This window comes from Astatotilapia calliptera, chromosome 15, assembly GCF_964374335.1.
Source record: "Astatotilapia calliptera chromosome 15, fAstCal68.1, whole genome shotgun sequence".
In the NCBI taxonomy this organism is placed as follows: Eukaryota; Metazoa; Chordata; class Actinopteri; order Cichliformes; family Cichlidae; genus Astatotilapia; species Astatotilapia calliptera.
Genome location: NC_137436.1, coordinates 514959 through 532500, shown reverse-complemented (window position 1 = coordinate 532500; position 17542 = coordinate 514959). Strand labels below are relative to the sequence as shown.

Genomic DNA, 17542 nt, shown 5'->3' with positions numbered 1-17542 from the left:
ATTAAAACTGGTATAAAATTGAAAATCTGAAGTCAAAACTAAATAAAAATAAAAACTAATGAAAATTGTAAAACTATTAAAACCCTGCTTCCTACATTGTACAAACTGAAGACATCAAATATATGAAACCAGATCTTTGGAGGCAAATAAAAAAGGTTAAATAACTCTAAATATGTTTTATCTTTCATATTCCTCTAAGCTGCCGCCCTTTGCTTGTTTTGGCAGGGCTGCAAACCTGAGATGGTTTCACAGGTGTGCCTGTCAGGGATCATTTGTGGAGTTTCTTGCTAAAACCTTGAATGTGTGCAGTCACAAAAACCATTAAGTGCTACGACCAAACTGGCTCACATGTTTATGGAAAGGAAGCCCAAGAGTCCCTCTGCCGCTGAGGATAAATTCATCCGAGTCACCAGCCTCAGAAAGCGCAGGTTAGCAGCAGCTCAGATCAGATAGATGCCACACAGAGCTCCGGCAGCAGACACATCTCTACATGTTCAGAGGAGACTGTGTGAATCAGGCCTTTATGGTCAAACAGCTGCTACGAAACCACGACTAAGGAAAAGCATTTCATGAAGCTCATCGAAGAGCAGTAATCACAGCAAAGGGGGCTGTTTTAAAGAATCTAAAATATAAAACATGTTTTGGGTTATTTCACACTTTTTTGTTTCAATCGAGAGAATCTACAAAGTAAATAATCATGAAAATAAAGAAAAACCATTAAATGAAAATCTGTGTCCACACTTTGGTCAGAAGAGAGAGCTCCGTCTGGGCAATCAGCTGATCCACCTACTGTTGCCTCAACATAAATGGTCTCAGCGGAAGAGACCGTCTCTTCTCTCCCGCCATCTCTCAGGGTTACAGTACAGTAGCCCTGAGAGAGACACAGGAAACGGGGAGAAAAGGCCGAGGTGCGCCACATGACACAAGGCACTAAAAAAACTGGCTTATCGAGTAATAATCCAAATGTAAAAGTTACGTTTCAGATCACCACCAAAATATACAGAAGAGGTCAAACAAAACAACGGGTGACAGAAAATCTGTTAGAAGATTGCAGGTAAGACTCAGGTAATAGTTTGATGTTAACATGCAAATGGACAGTCAGAGTAAAATGAGATGATCAGAAGGCGAGAAGAGCTCAGTGAGTTCAGGGAAATACTGAAAATGGTGAAGTAGCTCCCTCTTGTGGTTACAACCTTTACACATTTTCTGAAAATCCGATGGTAAAAACACTGCAGCTGAGACCAGAGGCTGCAGGGGCGAGTGGCCGTCAGGGAAACGTGCAAACAGGCCCTGCTGCCTACAGGAAAAACCTCTGTCTAATAATCACTGCAGGAATCGACACATCCCAAAGACGTCAGCCGCTTCACAATCTCTGCATCACTCGCTGCGAGCTTTTTGAAACCAGCATGAAATCCAACCTTTAACTCCGACATTATGTCATTGGAGATGTTCTCACGTGCCTTTTCACACAAAAGCAGGCATTTACTAGCATGGAAGGGTCCAAACATGCTACCGTTGTTATTCTCAGTAGTTCTAGCATACGTGACCGTTTTAACATCCTTGTTATCAAGAGAGATCCTACTATGTGTTCTGCTCTTATTGTGAGACACAGACCCCTGCCAGGCTCAACGCTGGAGTTCATTAAATACCTGACAGCCTCAGCCACGTTGTTAGAGGTGTGTCCTGACAGGGCGTCGTGAAGGTTTCTGATGAAGTAGTCTCTGTAGTCCTCAGGCAGAGCCATGAAGGTCCCGCCCATCACGATGAACTCCACTTTGTCGACGCTGTGGCCCAGCTGCTTCAGCTGCAAATCACACCCGAGGGTTGGGTACCATTAAAGCAATGGACTTATCTGCATCTTCAGCTAAGTGCAGCAATGCACCATTATTCAGCAGAACGATCATTTTGTTCCCTCAAAAAATTAACTGTAATTAAACTTTAAACAGCTAGTGCACATAAACCGGACCCCCCACAGGCAAAGCTCCATGGAAAAAACAAAAACTGTGTCCAGTTTAAAAAAAGATCCACATGAACTGTTCCAATGACTGACTTTGCTCTGCTGCGAAGCACTAATGGGCCCATAAATTTAAATAATGGCATAATTAGGGTCAGTGAAAGCCTCGACACTCATTACAGCACCTAAATATATTATCACCGGCTGATTTGTGGAAATGGCTCATCTAGAGACCACATAAAGAGACACACTTCAATCGAAACACCTGATTAAGGTGCTTCCTGCTTCTGTAATTTCAGGAAAAGCCAAAATAACACGAATAATCAAAACAATGTCAATTTTTAAAAAGTACACCGTAGAAAATCACCGACCTGCTCCACTCGATGTCTGGTCTGCAGGTAGGGGTCGTAACGAGCTCGGATGGCTCTCATGGAAGTCGGCTGTCAGAAAGAAGGGGAGAAGCAGGAAGGACGTTTAACGTTTGCTTACATACAAAAGACAGACATGTGTTCCACAGGGTTCTGTGCTAAGAACCTTACAAACCCGTTTTATGGGTTAAATTAAAAAACATGGCTCAAAGTATCAATGCACAAAATATACAAACTTGATGTATGTGGATGGCATCACTGTGGCCTCCAGTAACACTGTGAGGAACCTGGGAGTCATTTCTGAACAGAGCGTGTCCATTGAGCTGAATGTTAAACCGTTTCGGAGGAATGCTCTTGTTCACCTGCACAATATCTCTGCAAACATCCTGCCTCATGCTGAAGGACCACTTCATGTAACTGTTACTTCTAGGCTGAATTACTGTAGTTATTATAACAGATTTATACCTCTGGGTTCTTCACTGTAGGGAAGTCACAAACAAAGACAATTCTCAAACACGACATCATAACGTGATGTGAACTTCCCTAGAAATGTATCTACACGTGTGTGTCGAGGCACATGCGTATAAATGCTGGTCTCTACACAAACACAGCGAGAGCACTGCCACGATTCGATTTTGTCCGTAGCTTTTCTAAACCGGCTCCAGGATAAATCCAGAATTCATTTTTAAGTCTTTTTCCTCACAAAGTCCTGGATGATCAGGCAGTAAAGACCTCGCAATAACATTTTATTCTGACGAGCACGTTGCTCTCTGACTGCTTATTTGTGGATTTGAGAGTTTCTGAAAGTAGAATGGGACGCAGAGGCTGCTGTGGAAACAGCTCCCAGTTTGGGTTGTGGAGACAACTTATTTACTTTATCAGGCTTCAAACCTTCCGAGCAGGCATACACAGTAATGAAAATCAAGGTGCTTCACCTCGTAGCCAGTGTAAGACTGTGTGGAGTACTCAAAGTCAGAGTCCGGTCCCCCGGGACAGTAGCTGCCAGAGTGAAAACAAAAAACTGATTATTAATAAACTCCTGTCAGCACTTCAAGCTCAAACATGTCAAAGCTTTTACATCTACCTGGCTTTAGGGTTTGTTCTGTGTACCACAGTATGACCACTAAATATACTTACACAGCACTGATACTGCTCATGCTGAAGCAGCTCAAAGATGAAATATGTCCTCACAGATTTTCTCTCATCAAAAAGCAAAACTTACACACAGATGTTGCCTGTAAAGCTGATGTGAGGACATCGATGAGGTTTACACATCACAGCTACGACTGCAATCTGCAGTAAAAACACAAGTTATTAAATCTGCTCCCATTTTGGGGGTTAGGTATTGTGAGAGATATAATTTCCATATAGTCTGAACGTTCATGCATTTCCAATCTTCACTGTCCATCTAAAGCTGAGCTGAAGGATTAAACCCCATCAGTGTTGTATGCTGTACTCATCCTATACCAGACATAAACACACACACATCTGCTAACATGTGACTCCAAACTATTACTCAACAAGCCACTTAGTGCATTTTATTTCAGCCTTACTGAACCTTAACCTGAAATATCAGACTGCAGGACAGAGACATGGACGGCAGAATAAACACAACGTACCCCGCTGGCAGTGCGGATAGGTTTGGCCTTTAGTTTGGGCACCAGCGCTCGACGGTACTGCGGTGGAACAGCTGCGATGATATCCACCAGTCGGGGCTGAGCTTCAAGTCCATATTTAGCTGAGGCCTGAGTCTTAACTCTGTTTGAAAACACAAAATGCAACTCACTTAAAACTCACCTAGAACTGAAAATTGTACAAAAAACTAATTAAAATTGTTCTTTAATGCAAACTTATTTTGGTTTTATGGCACAAAAAGCTTTTTAAAAAAGTTGGAATAGGCGCATGTTTCCCACTGAGGAGATCAACGGCTCTGGTGTTGACAGGAAGAGGTTTCTCGTTGTTCCTCGATGTGTTTCAGCTGCTCCTTTGTCATATTAATTATTCAATAATGTGCTAATGTCTTTTGCACATTGTGGTCTAGCGTTGTCTTGCTTGACATCTGGATGACAGCATTGATTCCTTCAAAACCTCCATAAATCGTTGGAGGTTTTGGAGCCCCTCAATGCATTGAGGGGCTCTTCACAGATGTACAAGTCACCCATGCCAAGTGCACTAAGGCACACACACCAGATGTTTGGTTGTGAAGTTTGCATGAATAACAACAACATCATTGGCCCAGACTACAGGACTGCAGCACTTAGATGACCACAGGCCCAGAGAAAGACCCACGTCTTAAACATAAGGGGTGGGGGGGGGGGGGGGAGATCTACCATCTATACTAGATTCTTAATTATTGTAATATGCAGCCTATGTAATTTACACAGTAATCACATGACTGTTTCCTGCAGCTGATACCAATTTCTAATCTTTTGTGACATGGAGGGTAGACAGTTAGTGGGACCAGTTCATTGCTGTTTTGGTTACAGACTATTGTTGCACACGCTGTATGTCTACTGTATCGTTGATTACTTACTTGTTAAGATTGATGTCTTTTCCCTTCTCGTGGGCTTCAACCAGCTGCTTGATGACATCGGCAATGGTCATCATCATCAGCTCGGCTCGGCTCAGGTCACCTGACCAAGAGCAGCATAGTGAGATTACTGTCATTACAGTGAGAAGATTTATTCGCAGGTTATTTAAACAGCTTTATAATGTGCAGGAGTCCAAATTGTCGAATGCAGCTTTACGGAGTGAATCACGGTCCAATATGCGGTGTAACGGATCTCTATGAAAACGAGAAAAGTTGCTGAACTCTTCTCTGCCGAGTTATGCAGCTTCTGTCATCATCTTATGGGACCTGCCGTTAGCATTAGCTTTAAGCTACAATCACCCTCAGCACTTTAGAAAGCAGTTTGCGATGTTTTAAACGCTTTGCCACACACTCACTCTTTTTCTTTGGCTTCCCCATTTCCTTCGTTAGTCACCTAGTCCAATTATTTACGAAAGGAGGTCTGTTAAAAGTGCTTCATCTGTCTTTAAAGCCCGACAGCACTCTGGGGTAACAGTAAACAACTCCACGTTGCGACCGAACACGGCACCTGTCGTGCGGGGATAGCGGCTGTCGCAAAATAACGTAAACACACTTTCGCAGTGTTTAACCTGTCATTTATTGACGCGTAAATCTGTTCATGAGTAAAACAACGCCAGGTTTGGCTTATTTAACAGCGAGTAGGGCTGTTTCGCTAAAACATCCCAACATGTGCCGAATAAGCGCAGCTGGAAGGAGACGCGCAGACTCTACGACAGGTGCGACCACAGAGCGGCGCTCCATTCCGTCTCATAGCGACGGTCCGCGTGTGCGCGGAGCAGCTGACGGACTTGGAAGCTCTCTGACTTAAGTCTCGCAGCAAATCCCTTTAGCCGCGAGCTGACATGGCTTGACTGATTCCTGCGGAAAGTCTTCAGGAAATGCAACAGGTGGAGGAGCTGTGGTTGTGAACCCTGGACCATCGTAAGTGTTTCTTAGACCTTAACGGGGCTTTCCACGGTGCTGTGTACTAGTGCCGGTTACTTTTGTCGGCGGTAAATGTGGAAGTATTTAATCCTGTGTGCTGCTGTCATGCAGCCCTCATTAGCGTGTCCGGCTAGCTGCTGTGTGTCACTACTTGAAGGTGCCTGAGAGGAGAGGAGGGAGTCGGACGGGCAAACCACTGCACACACGGTTAGTTTGCTACTCTGAACTATGGCGGGTTTATTTCTTTTCTTTGCCTTGTTATCTTCTCACGGCAGACTTCACCAGTCACTGACTGGAGTTAAAGTGATTTCGAAAATGAACGCAGTTTAATCGCTGTGTTCAGGTGTCACTCGGATAAATAAGTGTTATCTCACAATGTGTGATATTACGTACACGCCAAGTCATTTCACGGGTGTTTTGGGGTTTGTTTGTTTTTTAATTCATGTGACGCAGGTCAGGTGCCACCATGGATGACAACAGTGTCAGTGACTCCAATGTAAAGGTGGCTGTTCGTGTGCGGCCAATGAACAGGAGAGGTGAGTACAAACGGCTGCACTCGCTGGTTTCAGTGAAGCCTTTTAAAGGCAACCGTCCACCTTCAAAGGGAAGTATCGGCCCTGCACTTCACCCATATCTGAGTCCGTGTTTGCTCTCGTTCAACTTTTGGTAAACAGTAAGGCTCGGTGCAGGGTTCGGTTTCTCCTCAAGCTCTGAAGTATACACGCACTTCTTATGTCTTTAAATTTAAGCTTCAAATATGGCAGAGACGTGTTTTGTGCACTGTCACTGGCCTGTTACTTCTGACAACAGCTGAGCTGGACTGGAGTGTCAGCTAACTGCAGCAGCAACCTTTGAACTTTTAAGTGTAGCTATCACTTTCTGATTAAGACCCTCAAATGAAAGCTGATAAAGTATTTTAAAAGATAAAATACAACCTTGTGACTCATATGCCCTAACACCTACTCTGACAGGAAGTTGCTGCTCTGTCTCCGCCTTAAAATCCTTCCAGTGCAGGTAGGAATGAGGAAGAGAAGGTGTGAGCCTGGTTTTCCTTAGTGTCTGCACAGGGAGTTGTAAACTGGTCGTAGTGTTTGTGCAGGCCTGGATGAATCAGCCTCAATAAAACCTCTTTCCTGCCTCCCTTTGTTGGCCTGTTTGAAGCTTAAGGACACACAGGCATGCATGCATGCATGCCACCTGTTACTCTGCAGAGTGACTCAGTCACTTTTAGGGAAAGTTATGACACCCAGTATATGAGCTGCTGCTTTTAAACGGTGCATTATGAAGACTGCAGATTGTTTTTGAACATTTCACTTTGTTTTTTTTAGTCCAAAAATCACATGTTGTTTTTCTCCACTATCCAGAAAAAGACCTGAAAACCAAATGTGTGGTGGAGATTGATGGGAACCAGACAGTCCTGCATCCAGCCGTCACTAGTATGAACACAGCAGACCCCCGGTAAGCTGTTACATGGAAGAAAGTAGTCGTGAGTTTGAAGCCAACCTGTTTAAATTTCAGACACTTTGTGGTTTCGTTTTTCTCCTTTGTTCCACTTTCACCACAACATCTACTCCTGCTTTGATCCTGTCCACAGTGGAGCCTCCCTGGTTAGCCAATCAGTTTCTTTGTCAGGAAACATTGTTGAGCAGACGTGTCGGCTTGAGTCACGTTGCTGCGGATCATCAATCTGATGACATCACACTTGACAAAGTAAACTTTAGTTAAGCAGCACGCCACAGCTTGTTTAGCTGTGTTTCAGACGTGCACCGGTGTTGGTGGCTGGAGCATGACCTGGAGCTTGACCATAGGTGTGCTTCAGAACGTGTTAAATTGAACTTTGCAGCATGGATCTAATAAACTCTGGTTTTTCTGTAGACTGATGATAGCTACTAAATCTTTGGCTATGATTCAGAGCTGCAATTCCTTTGCTACTTCCTACCGTGCGATGTCGCTGTCATGATAGCCGCTGAAGAACATTCAGAGATTTAGGCTTGCGTCTGGTCCTTTGTTGGATAAGTATTTACCAAGACAGACATTGTCTCAGTGAATCAGCACCATACACACAGCTTCCAGGTCAGAAATGTGAGGCCAGTGCAAAAGTGGTGAGCAGGGGGTCTACAAGCTCTGTAAACCGTTTCCTGTTTCCGTGAGTATTGACACAGCATCGTGGACGTGGTTCCATGACGTGAGATGGTTGAAAGGCTGCCGTACCAGGTTTTCAGCTTCTCGGTCACATTGACTCTTCACCTGTGATACTTGGTCTTTCATGCTGCATTTCTATTGGTTGGTTTGTAGAAGCAGAAGTTGTAATGTGTCAGTGTGATGACCAAAATCACATTCAGATGCACTCACCGATACAGCCACCTACATGTCTTACACTGACCTCTGTGCGTGACCTCTGTGGGGTCACAAAGCCACTGCGGTAGCTGCAACTTTTTTGCGCCACAAGCAACGATATCCTGATATCATGCTATCAGGGTAAGACCATGACATCATCAGGCCCTCTGCCTTACACAGCAACACTCTTCTCCTCATCGCTGCAACATTTTAATGACTATCTCTCCTTTTTATGAGCAGCTATTTGCATTGGACAAGTGCAGACAGTTCAGTGAGATTCCTGGCTGTGAGTGTGCTGTAATATGTGTACAATAGCAGGACTGACTGTATCACAGATTCACTCATTTAGTTACCGTCAGGTGAGTTTGGAGAGAATCTAACCAGCTTTTCAGGTTGGCGCCCAGTCGTTTGGAAAAGGGCTCAAATCTAGAACTCCACCCACCCTCCGTGGAAATCTCCCTCTGGCTCTTCTGCATCGTTACTCTTTACAAAGGGCGTGTGTCCCGGCTCAGCCCTGCTCAGGTAGTTTGACGCACATTTGAAGGAGCAGGAAGAAGCAAAGGGAAATGGTGTCGGAGTTTTCTGTAACTCCAGTCGCGTTTATGATGTCACACTGGTGCAGCGCGTTGCTGTGCACACACAAAGCTGTATTTGTTTTGATGGCCGATCCTCCTCCTCGTGTTGCAGTGAGCCAGATACTGAGTGGTGCAGGGAGATGTTCCCTGGAGGTCCTGGCCCTCGTTCAGGTTCCCTGTTCAGCATGTAACTGTGCCTTAGGGCAAACATGGACTAAATGAATCACTGCCTTTGTAAGGAGGTTCGAGTCTCATATTTCACTGTGATTCTTTGCATTTTTTCATGCGTGTGTATCTGTGTTTCTTCTGTCCTGACACGCTTCAGCGGCGCTGCGTTTCCCCATTTGGGGCTCGGTATGAACACGTTTTACAGGCTCAGTGCGGCACAGATGGTCCCAGACCAGCACAGAGGTCAGACGGGAACGGTGGAGGTGGTAAACTCATCTGTAACTCATGATAGTTCGATTTTACATTAACAAACTAACAAGAATCAACAGTGTTGTTACTATAGAAGAGAATTTTATTCTTCCTAATGGAAGGCGTGACCTAATTTATCCAGTCGGTAAATTTGGTCTTTACGAAGCTTTAGCATTTCACATAATCTTCTCACGTGTCGCCGACTTCTCCAAAACCTTCCTGCCGACTGGAGTTAAACTGCTTTTTTGGCCTCTGTGGCACAAGCTGGTCTCCAGTCCTACCACTGCTGTCTCAATGGGACGTTACAAACGCTGCAGTCATTGCAGTGTGACGCTATAATACGTTGGATTGTGACGCACAACCTGACGTTCAGCCTGGTGCTTAATCGCACTGTCAAATGTACAAATGCACACGATTGTTGGATTTGTATAAAATATCTGTATAACTCAGATGTTTGCACTCACAGGGTGTTCATGCAAAGGTTGATCATGATTGGTCAGCTCCTGTAGGAGGGAACACATGCTACCATCATTACACAGCAGGATCATAATATGAATTCATAATAAAGAGGGTGTAGACGTTAGGCGATAATAGCGGCAGACCGACGTCATCGGCTGATTTGATCATATTAGCCACTTGCAGGTGTTTTGCTATCAGCGTCTCTAACAGACGGTTCTGTGTGCCGATTGTTTTGTGTGCATTTCGTGTTCAGCCAAAGTGGAAAGCAGAAGGCATCTGTGTCTGTAGTACTGCAGTTCCCCTGTCTGCTGTGAAGAGGACGGCCTCTTCTGTAAAGTTTGTGCTTAGTCAGCTCACTGCCTGATGGTTCAGCTGCTTCAGGGGGTGTTAATATGTCCCAGCACCCTGGGAGGCTGCAGCCCAGCAGGGCCTGTCAGATTAATGAAGCCCTGTTCCTGCTTTACCCTCCTAGGACCTGCGTCCACATATGTGGACGTCACATTTTGGGTTATTTAGACCAAAATACTCAGTCTTGCTCTTCAAAGGCCTGATATCCACTTACGAGGACATTATGCTGCTACTGTTCTATCGAAATTTTAAATTGATATCCTCATATGGCTCTGATTTTTCTTAGAAACACAAATTAGGTTAAAAAAAAAACCTGGTGATTTCTTTGTTTTTACGTTCATCAGGTGCCAATCAGCCCAAATATCAAAGAGAAATGAAAAATGCTGCTGTGGAAGAGTTCAGGACTCCAACAGTTATTTTCATGAATTTCCTCGGATGCTCTAAGAGAACATTTAATATATAAGAAAATGCCCTGGGATGGATTTTAAAATATCAAACTTCATGATAACATTTAATTTTATGTCTTCACTATGACGTCTCCATTTTTTTGATTTGTAAATCACTGGTTGTATAAAGCCAGACTTTGTTGATCACAGACTTGCTGACCTACCGTCGTCCTGCTTTAGTGATTCCAGTTATCTCAGGAATGTCCTCACCGTCCCAGGAGAGCGGGACTAAAGGCTGCTCTTTCATGGACCAGCCCAGTCTCACACAGGGAGGCCTTGTTTCGTGTGTGTGTGTGTGTGTGTGTGTGTGTGTGTGTGTGTGTGTGTGTGTGTGTGTGTGTGTGTGTGTGTGTGAGTGAGAGTGAGAGTGAGAAACCTTTACTTTTAGTGACTCAGTGTGGCTGAAAATGCTGCCATATTATTGCATGTCAGACTTGTGTGTTGTCAGTGTTTGCGTTGTTTTGCTTGTACAGGGTTAGTTTGATTGTGCTGTTATATGATTGGCTTTTGCTTCCTCCTGTGTGGGGGCACTTGTGCTCCCTGGAATATGACGCTCACGCTTTGGTTTTGAGTGCAGTGAGCAGTTTGGTGGTTGTTGTATTTGAGCTCGCGTGTCTGGCAGATGGGGGCAGCGTCACGTCTGAGCCGGAGTCCTGATGTAGCTTGAGCTTTGCCTTAAAGCCCACCGCATCCTGTTCGTTCAGCTGACCGTCCACACACCCGCCTCTGCCCCAGAGTGCTCAGCAGCTCCCCAGCGTGGAGCTCATTGAGCTCAGCCTTGAAGATACCATCTGCACCGAACTTCCTCTTCTTGGAGATCTGCACAGCCGTCTTCCATCCGGCTGCAGACAGGAAAGCCTCAAGTTTCCTTCAGTCCTGCTGCTTTTCTGCTTCCTCAGAAAAACAGCACAAGTGGAAAAGCCAGTATGGAAGCTCTTCAACTGACATCAGCCTGAATGTTTCACAGCCTGGAGCACAAACCCATTCAAAGATGTTGTCAGCCTGTTTCTAGTAAGACAATAACAGGAAGCAGATAGAAACCGATTTTGTGTTTTTAGCACTTGGTTGCAGGAAAAACAAGCTTTTAAAGTAGACTCTTGTGTTTCTCTGTAACACACATCCGTGCATACACACTCAGTGGATGTTTATTAAACGCGACCAAAGGTTCGAACGAGGTCAGTTCATGTGTGCGTGTGCACGTGTGTGTTTGTGGTCAAAGATTTTACTGAGAAATATGACAAATAAGTTTAAATATCAGTAACAATATTATTTCTTCTTTTCTGTCTCCAGGAATCAGCCCAAGGTAAATATGATGAGTTATTAATCACACATTTATGGTGTGCACATTACAGACGTGTGTCGCATGTTTTCTGCAGGTCTTTGCGTACGACTACTGTTTCTGGTCTATGGACGACTCTCAGAAAGACAAGTTTGCAGGTTGGTACATTTTCACAGAGGTTCATGTCAGTCTGTTCAAACATGTCTCCTGACAGTGTTTCCTGATGCGCTGAGCTATTTATGGAGCTGAGAAAGCGGCCGTGGGGGGGCTGGGATGAAGGGGTTACACACTGCGTCACACTGGTTGTGGCTCAGTCTGAAAACAGCGAAATTATTCTTCCTGTCGTCTCGTTCGTGTTAAAAGTTTGTAGCTCATCAGCTTCGTTTGTGTCTGATTCCAGCAGTTAGTCTGAGTTTTGTGTGCAGGTCAGGACGTGGTGTTCCAGTGCCTCGGGGAGAGTCTGCTGGACAATGCCTTCATGGGCTACAACGCCTGCATCTTTGCTTACGGGCAGACGGGTAACATTTCAGAACAACAACTTTCAAATGAGTAACGATAAGAGGAACTGCACATCCTACCGCAGCATCACATGTTTCCATTTGTCCTCCTACGTCAGGTTTGAATGAAGCGAGTCAGGATTTGACTGTTTGTGACTTTTAGTTCTCAGTAGTTTGGGTCACAGTCACTGCAAAACGTTGTTTCTGTGCTCCACAGCGCAGTAAGCTGTTTCACACTGTTTCTGTCTGAATGCTGAGTGTTTCCTGACCCACGTGGGTACTGATCTGTTGTCGCGCTGCACATATTGGCTCTGGAGGAAAGAGCTGGCACAGTCCATCTTACTATCACGGCACGCTCTGCCTGTTTAAGCAGAAGCAGCACTTGGTGTCTTCGACTTCATACGTGATGAAGTAATGATGCCGTGGCTGATATTGTCAGGACGCCATTTTTCCATCTGCTGAACCGAAACAAGTAGATTAACTTTTGATTGATGGGCAGATGCAGGTTCGGGCAGGTCAGCCCCTCCCTGCCCACAGCTCCCATAAGCCTCGTCTGTCAAACAGCTGCAGGGTGCAACATAAGCCTGGCCCAGCAGTCCCCTCTTCGTGATTACAAATGAATAACATGGGATGCTGTTTGAGACCCTCACACTCTCGTCAGACATGAAGCGCTCTCACCTGACTCTAGTTTGGCAGCTTCTTTTATTCCAGCTGAATTTTCCTAAATGAATTAAGTTTGTTATGATCCTGGATACAAGCATTAGCTGCAGCGCTCTGTGTTAAATGATCAGTGATTCGTTCTGTCTCTCACTGGCGTCTGGATCGTTTATCTTCAGGTTCTGGGAAGTCGTACACCATGATGGGCTCGTCAGAGCAGCCCGGTCTTATCCCTCGACTCTGCAGCTCGCTGTTCAGCAGGACTGAGAAGGAGGCCCGTGAAGGGGAGAGCTTCACTGTGGAGGTGTCCTACATGGAGATTTACAACGAGAAGGTCCGAGACCTGCTCGACCCGAAGGGGTGAGATGCTGAGAGCCTCGCTCGTCATTCTGCTGGGATGTTGGAATAACATGAAACATTCAGGGTCCCTGAACAAGTCCAGGCAGCTGAAGGACTCAAAGCTGTGACCGTCTCCTTATTTCTGCAGAAGCCGACAAGCGCTGAGAGTCAGAGAGCACAAAGTTTTGGGGCCTTACGTGGACGGTCTCTCCCGTCTGGCTGTGACCAGCTACGAGGTAAACCAGCTGTTTCTTTCTTTATCGCATCGGGTTTCCGAGGACCAGGAAGTAATAACGGTGGCTGCAGACGGCGCGTGTGTTTGTTGGTGTTCAACAGGACATCGAGTCTCTGATGTCAGAGGGAAATAAGTCTCGCACGGTGGCGGCCACAAACATGAATGAGGAGAGCAGCAGGTCGCACGCCGTGTTCAACATCATCCTCACGCACACGCTCATGGACCTGCGGTCTGGGGTAAGGACACGCTCGCATGTGCACGCCGTCTCTCTGTGCAGCTGATTATTTTTCAGTTATTGGCTCGAGTGTTAATGAAATGTGTCCGAACTCAAGGGGACTCGTTTCGTCTTATTCAAAGTCCCAACATGCAACACTGAGAAGCAGCTGATCCTCACGTTGATGTTAGTCGACCAGCCAGACCTGCATCGCACTGTGCAAAAGTCTTGAGCCAGCCCTCGTGTTTTCATATTTGACTTTCTTTGACAGCGGTCAGGTACCAGGACCGGACTCGAAGAGTGACGCAAACATCTGGAGGAATTTATTTCTTTATTTATTGTGTTGTTAAGCAACACTGACCTACTATGAAGTATAAACACTCAAACCTGTCGGTGTCTGTTGGCACTTTGCTGTTAGCATTCTGTCACAAAAACACATCATGTGTCCAGTTTTTCAGTTACATCTATAAAAAAAGGTATAAAATAATAATTGGCGTCAACATTTGCGATACCCAGATGTGTTTTATTCGTCTTTTGTCTGTGAATCGCTGCTTCTGTTGAGTCGTTCTCATTCAAAAGCTATGAGAGATTCTAGCTCGATGAGCTCCTGTGCGGCGCCGTGTGTTTGCTGCAGACGAGCGGGGAGAAGGTGAGCAAGCTGAGTCTGGTGGATCTGGCTGGAAGCGAGCGGGCAGCGAAGACTGGAGCTGCAGGGGAGCGGCTCAAAGAAGGCAGCAACATCAACAAGTGAGTGCGCATAAAATAAAGCTGTGATACTGACAGTCGAGACGGTTTTACTGCCTGCTGCTGTTTGTCTTCAGTCTAGTGTCCGCCTCGAGGTTTTAGATGATGAGCCAACACAGCTGATTTAAACGGCTAAATGACCTCCTCAGCATGTTGTGTAGTTCTCCACAGGCCTGGTAATGACCTAATCAGGTGTGCTGACCCAGGGTGTACACCGGCCTCGAGGCCTGGAGCTCCCCACCTCGGCTGTAGAGCCTCCAGACACCCGTGTTTGTTTGAAGTTATTGGAAACTTCTTGTTTCTCTGCATCTCTGAGCATCTCTAGTGCTGAAACAGTTCTGATGTGTGTAGCCTGCTATTGGGTCACCAGTGTGAACGCCCCTGAACAGGAAGCATATTTTAGTTTCTGCAATTAAAGATGTTTTGCAGAAGCGCATCGGCGTCCGGCTAACAAACCGACAGGAGCGGTCTTTGAGTCGGTGCTTCACTCAGTCGTTTGAAGCTGAGATTGTTCAGGTGTGGACTTCTAATCTTAGCATCACAAGCCCTTTCTCTGTCCCTCCCTGCAGATCTCTCAGCACTCTGGGTTTAGTCATCTCTGCCTTGGCTGACCACGGAGCAGGGAAGAACAAGAGCAAGTTTGTCCCCTACAGAGACTCTGTGCTCACCTGGCTGCTCAAGGTACAAGAAAGGAACTTTGTTTTCAAGTATGCAGCCTCAGATCGCACTGCAAACTCACTTCGGAGGATTTCTTTTGCCTCAAATGAATTAATTTTGTGACGTTTCAAGGCTCTGCTGTTTGTTTCATTAGTTCTGCTCAGTTTGAAAAAGGCTCCATTTGCCAGCTTTGGGTGTTTAATTTGGCTCCAGATAGCATTGTAATGGTGTGAAATGTTGTTTCCCCAACATCCTAGACTTCAGCTGCGTGCTCATGAGTCATTGTGCTTAATTATATTACTGTAATGCTCAGAGTTTAAGGTGATGTTCGTACCTGCAGGACAGCCTCGGAGGGAACAGTCGCACCGCCATGGTGGCCACTATCAGCCCAGCAGCAGACAACTACGACGAGACGCTGTCCACTCTTCGTTACGCCGACCGGGCCAAGAACATCGTCAACCACGCCGTGGTGAACGAAGACCCCAACGCAAGGATCATCCGCGAGCTACGAGAGGAAGTGGAGAAGCTGAAGGAGCAGCTCACCGAGGCGGAGGTTTGGCCTCGTTCAGCCTGTGACTGATCAGTGAGAATTATGGGTAATAATCCACACACGTCCAGAGTCTAATGAAGCTGCTGTCACTCTCAGTCTATGAAGGCCCCCGAGCTCAAGGAGCGACTGGAGGAGTCGGAGAAACTGATCCAAGATATGACGGTCACCTGGGAGGACAAACTTAGGAAAACGGAGGCCATTGCACAGGTAGCAACACACAAACACACAAGACCGCATACAAAACACGTCACCGTGGCTTTCTGATAGCGTTTAAATCCTCAGTGTTTGGAGTTATCAGCTAACGCTCGAAGGCTTTGACAGGAAGGTGTAAACACTGTTAAACTACAAACTAATTAAATTATGGGATTTCACCAACGCTGAGACGGACAGTACTGCACACACGGCCGTGCTGTTGGTCACATCATTCTATAAACTGGGCCAAAAGACACCAACAGCACAGCTAAGAGGGTTAGCAACTTCAGTCAGCTGTTTGTCACCTCACTGGGAGAGGGTTGCATCCAACCTCTACGTGTTACTAGTATTCAAATGGATAAGGTAAAAAATGCATTCAGCCACTGTGCAGCGGTTTGAAATGAACTGAAAGCATCCATAAGTGGTGGTAGTGATGGTGACGCTGTCATTGTACCAGCCCGTAGACCTGCAGCCTCAAGTGGCCGTTAGAGGAACTGCAGCTCAACGCTTCAGCTTAGCTTCAGTTTTCAGGACACGCTGAATACGTTATTTTTCCATCTCTATCCAGAGGAATATATTTTTAAAAACTCTCTTTGAACTCAGAATCAATTCATTTATTGAGCTGACGCATGTCATCAGTCTTTTGTTTTGTTCATGATGGAGATTGTTTAGTATCCCAGCCACTTCTCTTTTCTTCCATCAAGCAGCTCCAGATCAGAACAATCGCTCGGTTAGTTCCTGTGTTGAACGTGACGTGTGTTCTCTGCAGGAGCGTCAGAGGCAGTTGGAGAGCCTGGGCATTTCTCTGCAGTCGTCTGGTATCCGAGTGGTCGACGATAAGTGCTATCTGGTCAACCTCAACGCTGACCCTGCCCTCAACGAGCTGCTGGTCTACTACCTAAAAGTACCGAGAACTCACCATCCATCCTAAATACATCGAGTTGCTGCCATTTGATTGGTTGATTAGATGTTTGCATTAACAAACAGCAGATGTGCTCAGGTGCAGCTGTTTTGCTTGTGTTAGTATTCAGATTGTTAAGTGACCGTTGTCCTGTATCCAGGATCACACGCGCGTGGGTTCAGCCGACTCACAGGACATCCAGCTGTGTGGGATGGCCATCCAAGCAGAACACTGTGTCATTGACGTCACAGAGAGCCACGGCGTGGTGCTCACTCCTCACCGCAATGCTAAGTATGTAGCTAGCCCGTGACAAACGATACTGCAGAAGACCGGCTCATTGCGATGCTCACAAAGCTGCGTTCAGTTTGAATTGGATTGCAGGTCAATCTCACAGCTGCAGACAACACTTTCCTGCAAAGTGCCTCAAATGTTAGCAGCAATGACGAGCACTGTGGAGCTGCCACCAAGCACTTTGGTGACAGCAGCTGTGTTCTGTTTAATAGCTTCATATTTTTCCAGTGTTATTGTTTCCGTCCATGTTGGTTATTGATCACATGCAGCAAACTCCGGTGATATGGACTGCCTACATTTGGCAACCCTGCGTTGATTTTAGTTCAATCTGCATTTGTGTGACTGCTGATGTCAGACTGAGTGAATCCATCTAAGGAAAAGATGCCCTGGGTTTGCTCCATGTGCTTTGTAGTAGAGCACCAGGATGCACCAGCCCGACTAAAATAAAATGTTTTTATGAGTTGAGTCAGAGCCGTGTGCTCTAATAATGATGCAACAACCTAAAACTATACTTAATATTTTTGGGAGAGTTCATTTGTTTCTGTAGATGCACATCAAATGTTTGCTT

At 45.7% G+C, this 17542-nt stretch overlaps 2 protein-coding genes across 9 annotated transcripts in view; one reads left to right on the top strand and one right to left on the bottom strand.

The window, feature by feature from the left end:
- Window positions 1-5495, bottom strand: part of elp3 (elongator acetyltransferase complex subunit 3) — a 26918-nt gene extending 21423 nt beyond the window's left edge. The window contains exons 1-7 of the mRNA XM_026143538.2: window positions 5269-5495; window positions 4856-4955; window positions 3942-4080; window positions 3545-3615; window positions 3258-3321; window positions 2326-2394; window positions 1650-1804 (exon numbers count right to left, since the gene is read on the bottom strand). Coding sequence (XP_025999323.1) covers window positions 1650-1804; window positions 2326-2394; window positions 3258-3321; window positions 3545-3615; window positions 3942-4080; window positions 4856-4955; window positions 5269-5290 — 620 coding nt within the window. The 5' untranslated portion in view covers window positions 5291-5495. The remainder of the gene's footprint in view (window positions 1-1649; window positions 1805-2325; window positions 2395-3257; window positions 3322-3544; window positions 3616-3941; window positions 4081-4855; window positions 4956-5268) is intronic.
- A 199-nt stretch (window positions 5496-5694) lies between these two features.
- LOC113007118 (kinesin-like protein KIF13B) overlaps window positions 5695-17542 on the top strand; it is a 31248-nt gene continuing 19400 nt past the window's right edge. For 7 of the 8 annotated variants that reach the window (XM_080289792.1, XM_080289791.1, XM_080289789.1 and 4 more), the window contains exons 1-16: window positions 5695-5833; window positions 5948-6043; window positions 6290-6372; window positions 7201-7294; window positions 11709-11721; window positions 11795-11855; window positions 12123-12215; window positions 13031-13211; window positions 13339-13426; window positions 13527-13661; window positions 14274-14386; window positions 14953-15064; window positions 15381-15593; window positions 15687-15797; window positions 16552-16686; window positions 16844-16974. In XM_080289792.1, the coding sequence (XP_080145918.1) occupies window positions 6303-6372; window positions 7201-7294; window positions 11709-11721; window positions 11795-11855; window positions 12123-12215; window positions 13031-13211; window positions 13339-13426; window positions 13527-13661; window positions 14274-14386; window positions 14953-15064; window positions 15381-15593; window positions 15687-15797; window positions 16552-16686; window positions 16844-16974 (1550 nt within the window). In that variant the 5' untranslated portion in view covers window positions 5695-5833; window positions 5948-6043; window positions 6290-6302. The remainder of the gene's footprint in view (window positions 5834-5947; window positions 6044-6289; window positions 6373-7200; window positions 7295-11708; window positions 11722-11794; window positions 11856-12122; window positions 12216-13030; window positions 13212-13338; window positions 13427-13526; window positions 13662-14273; window positions 14387-14952; window positions 15065-15380; window positions 15594-15686; window positions 15798-16551; window positions 16687-16843; window positions 16975-17542) is intronic. The other variant, XM_080289787.1, reaches the window with a different exon arrangement.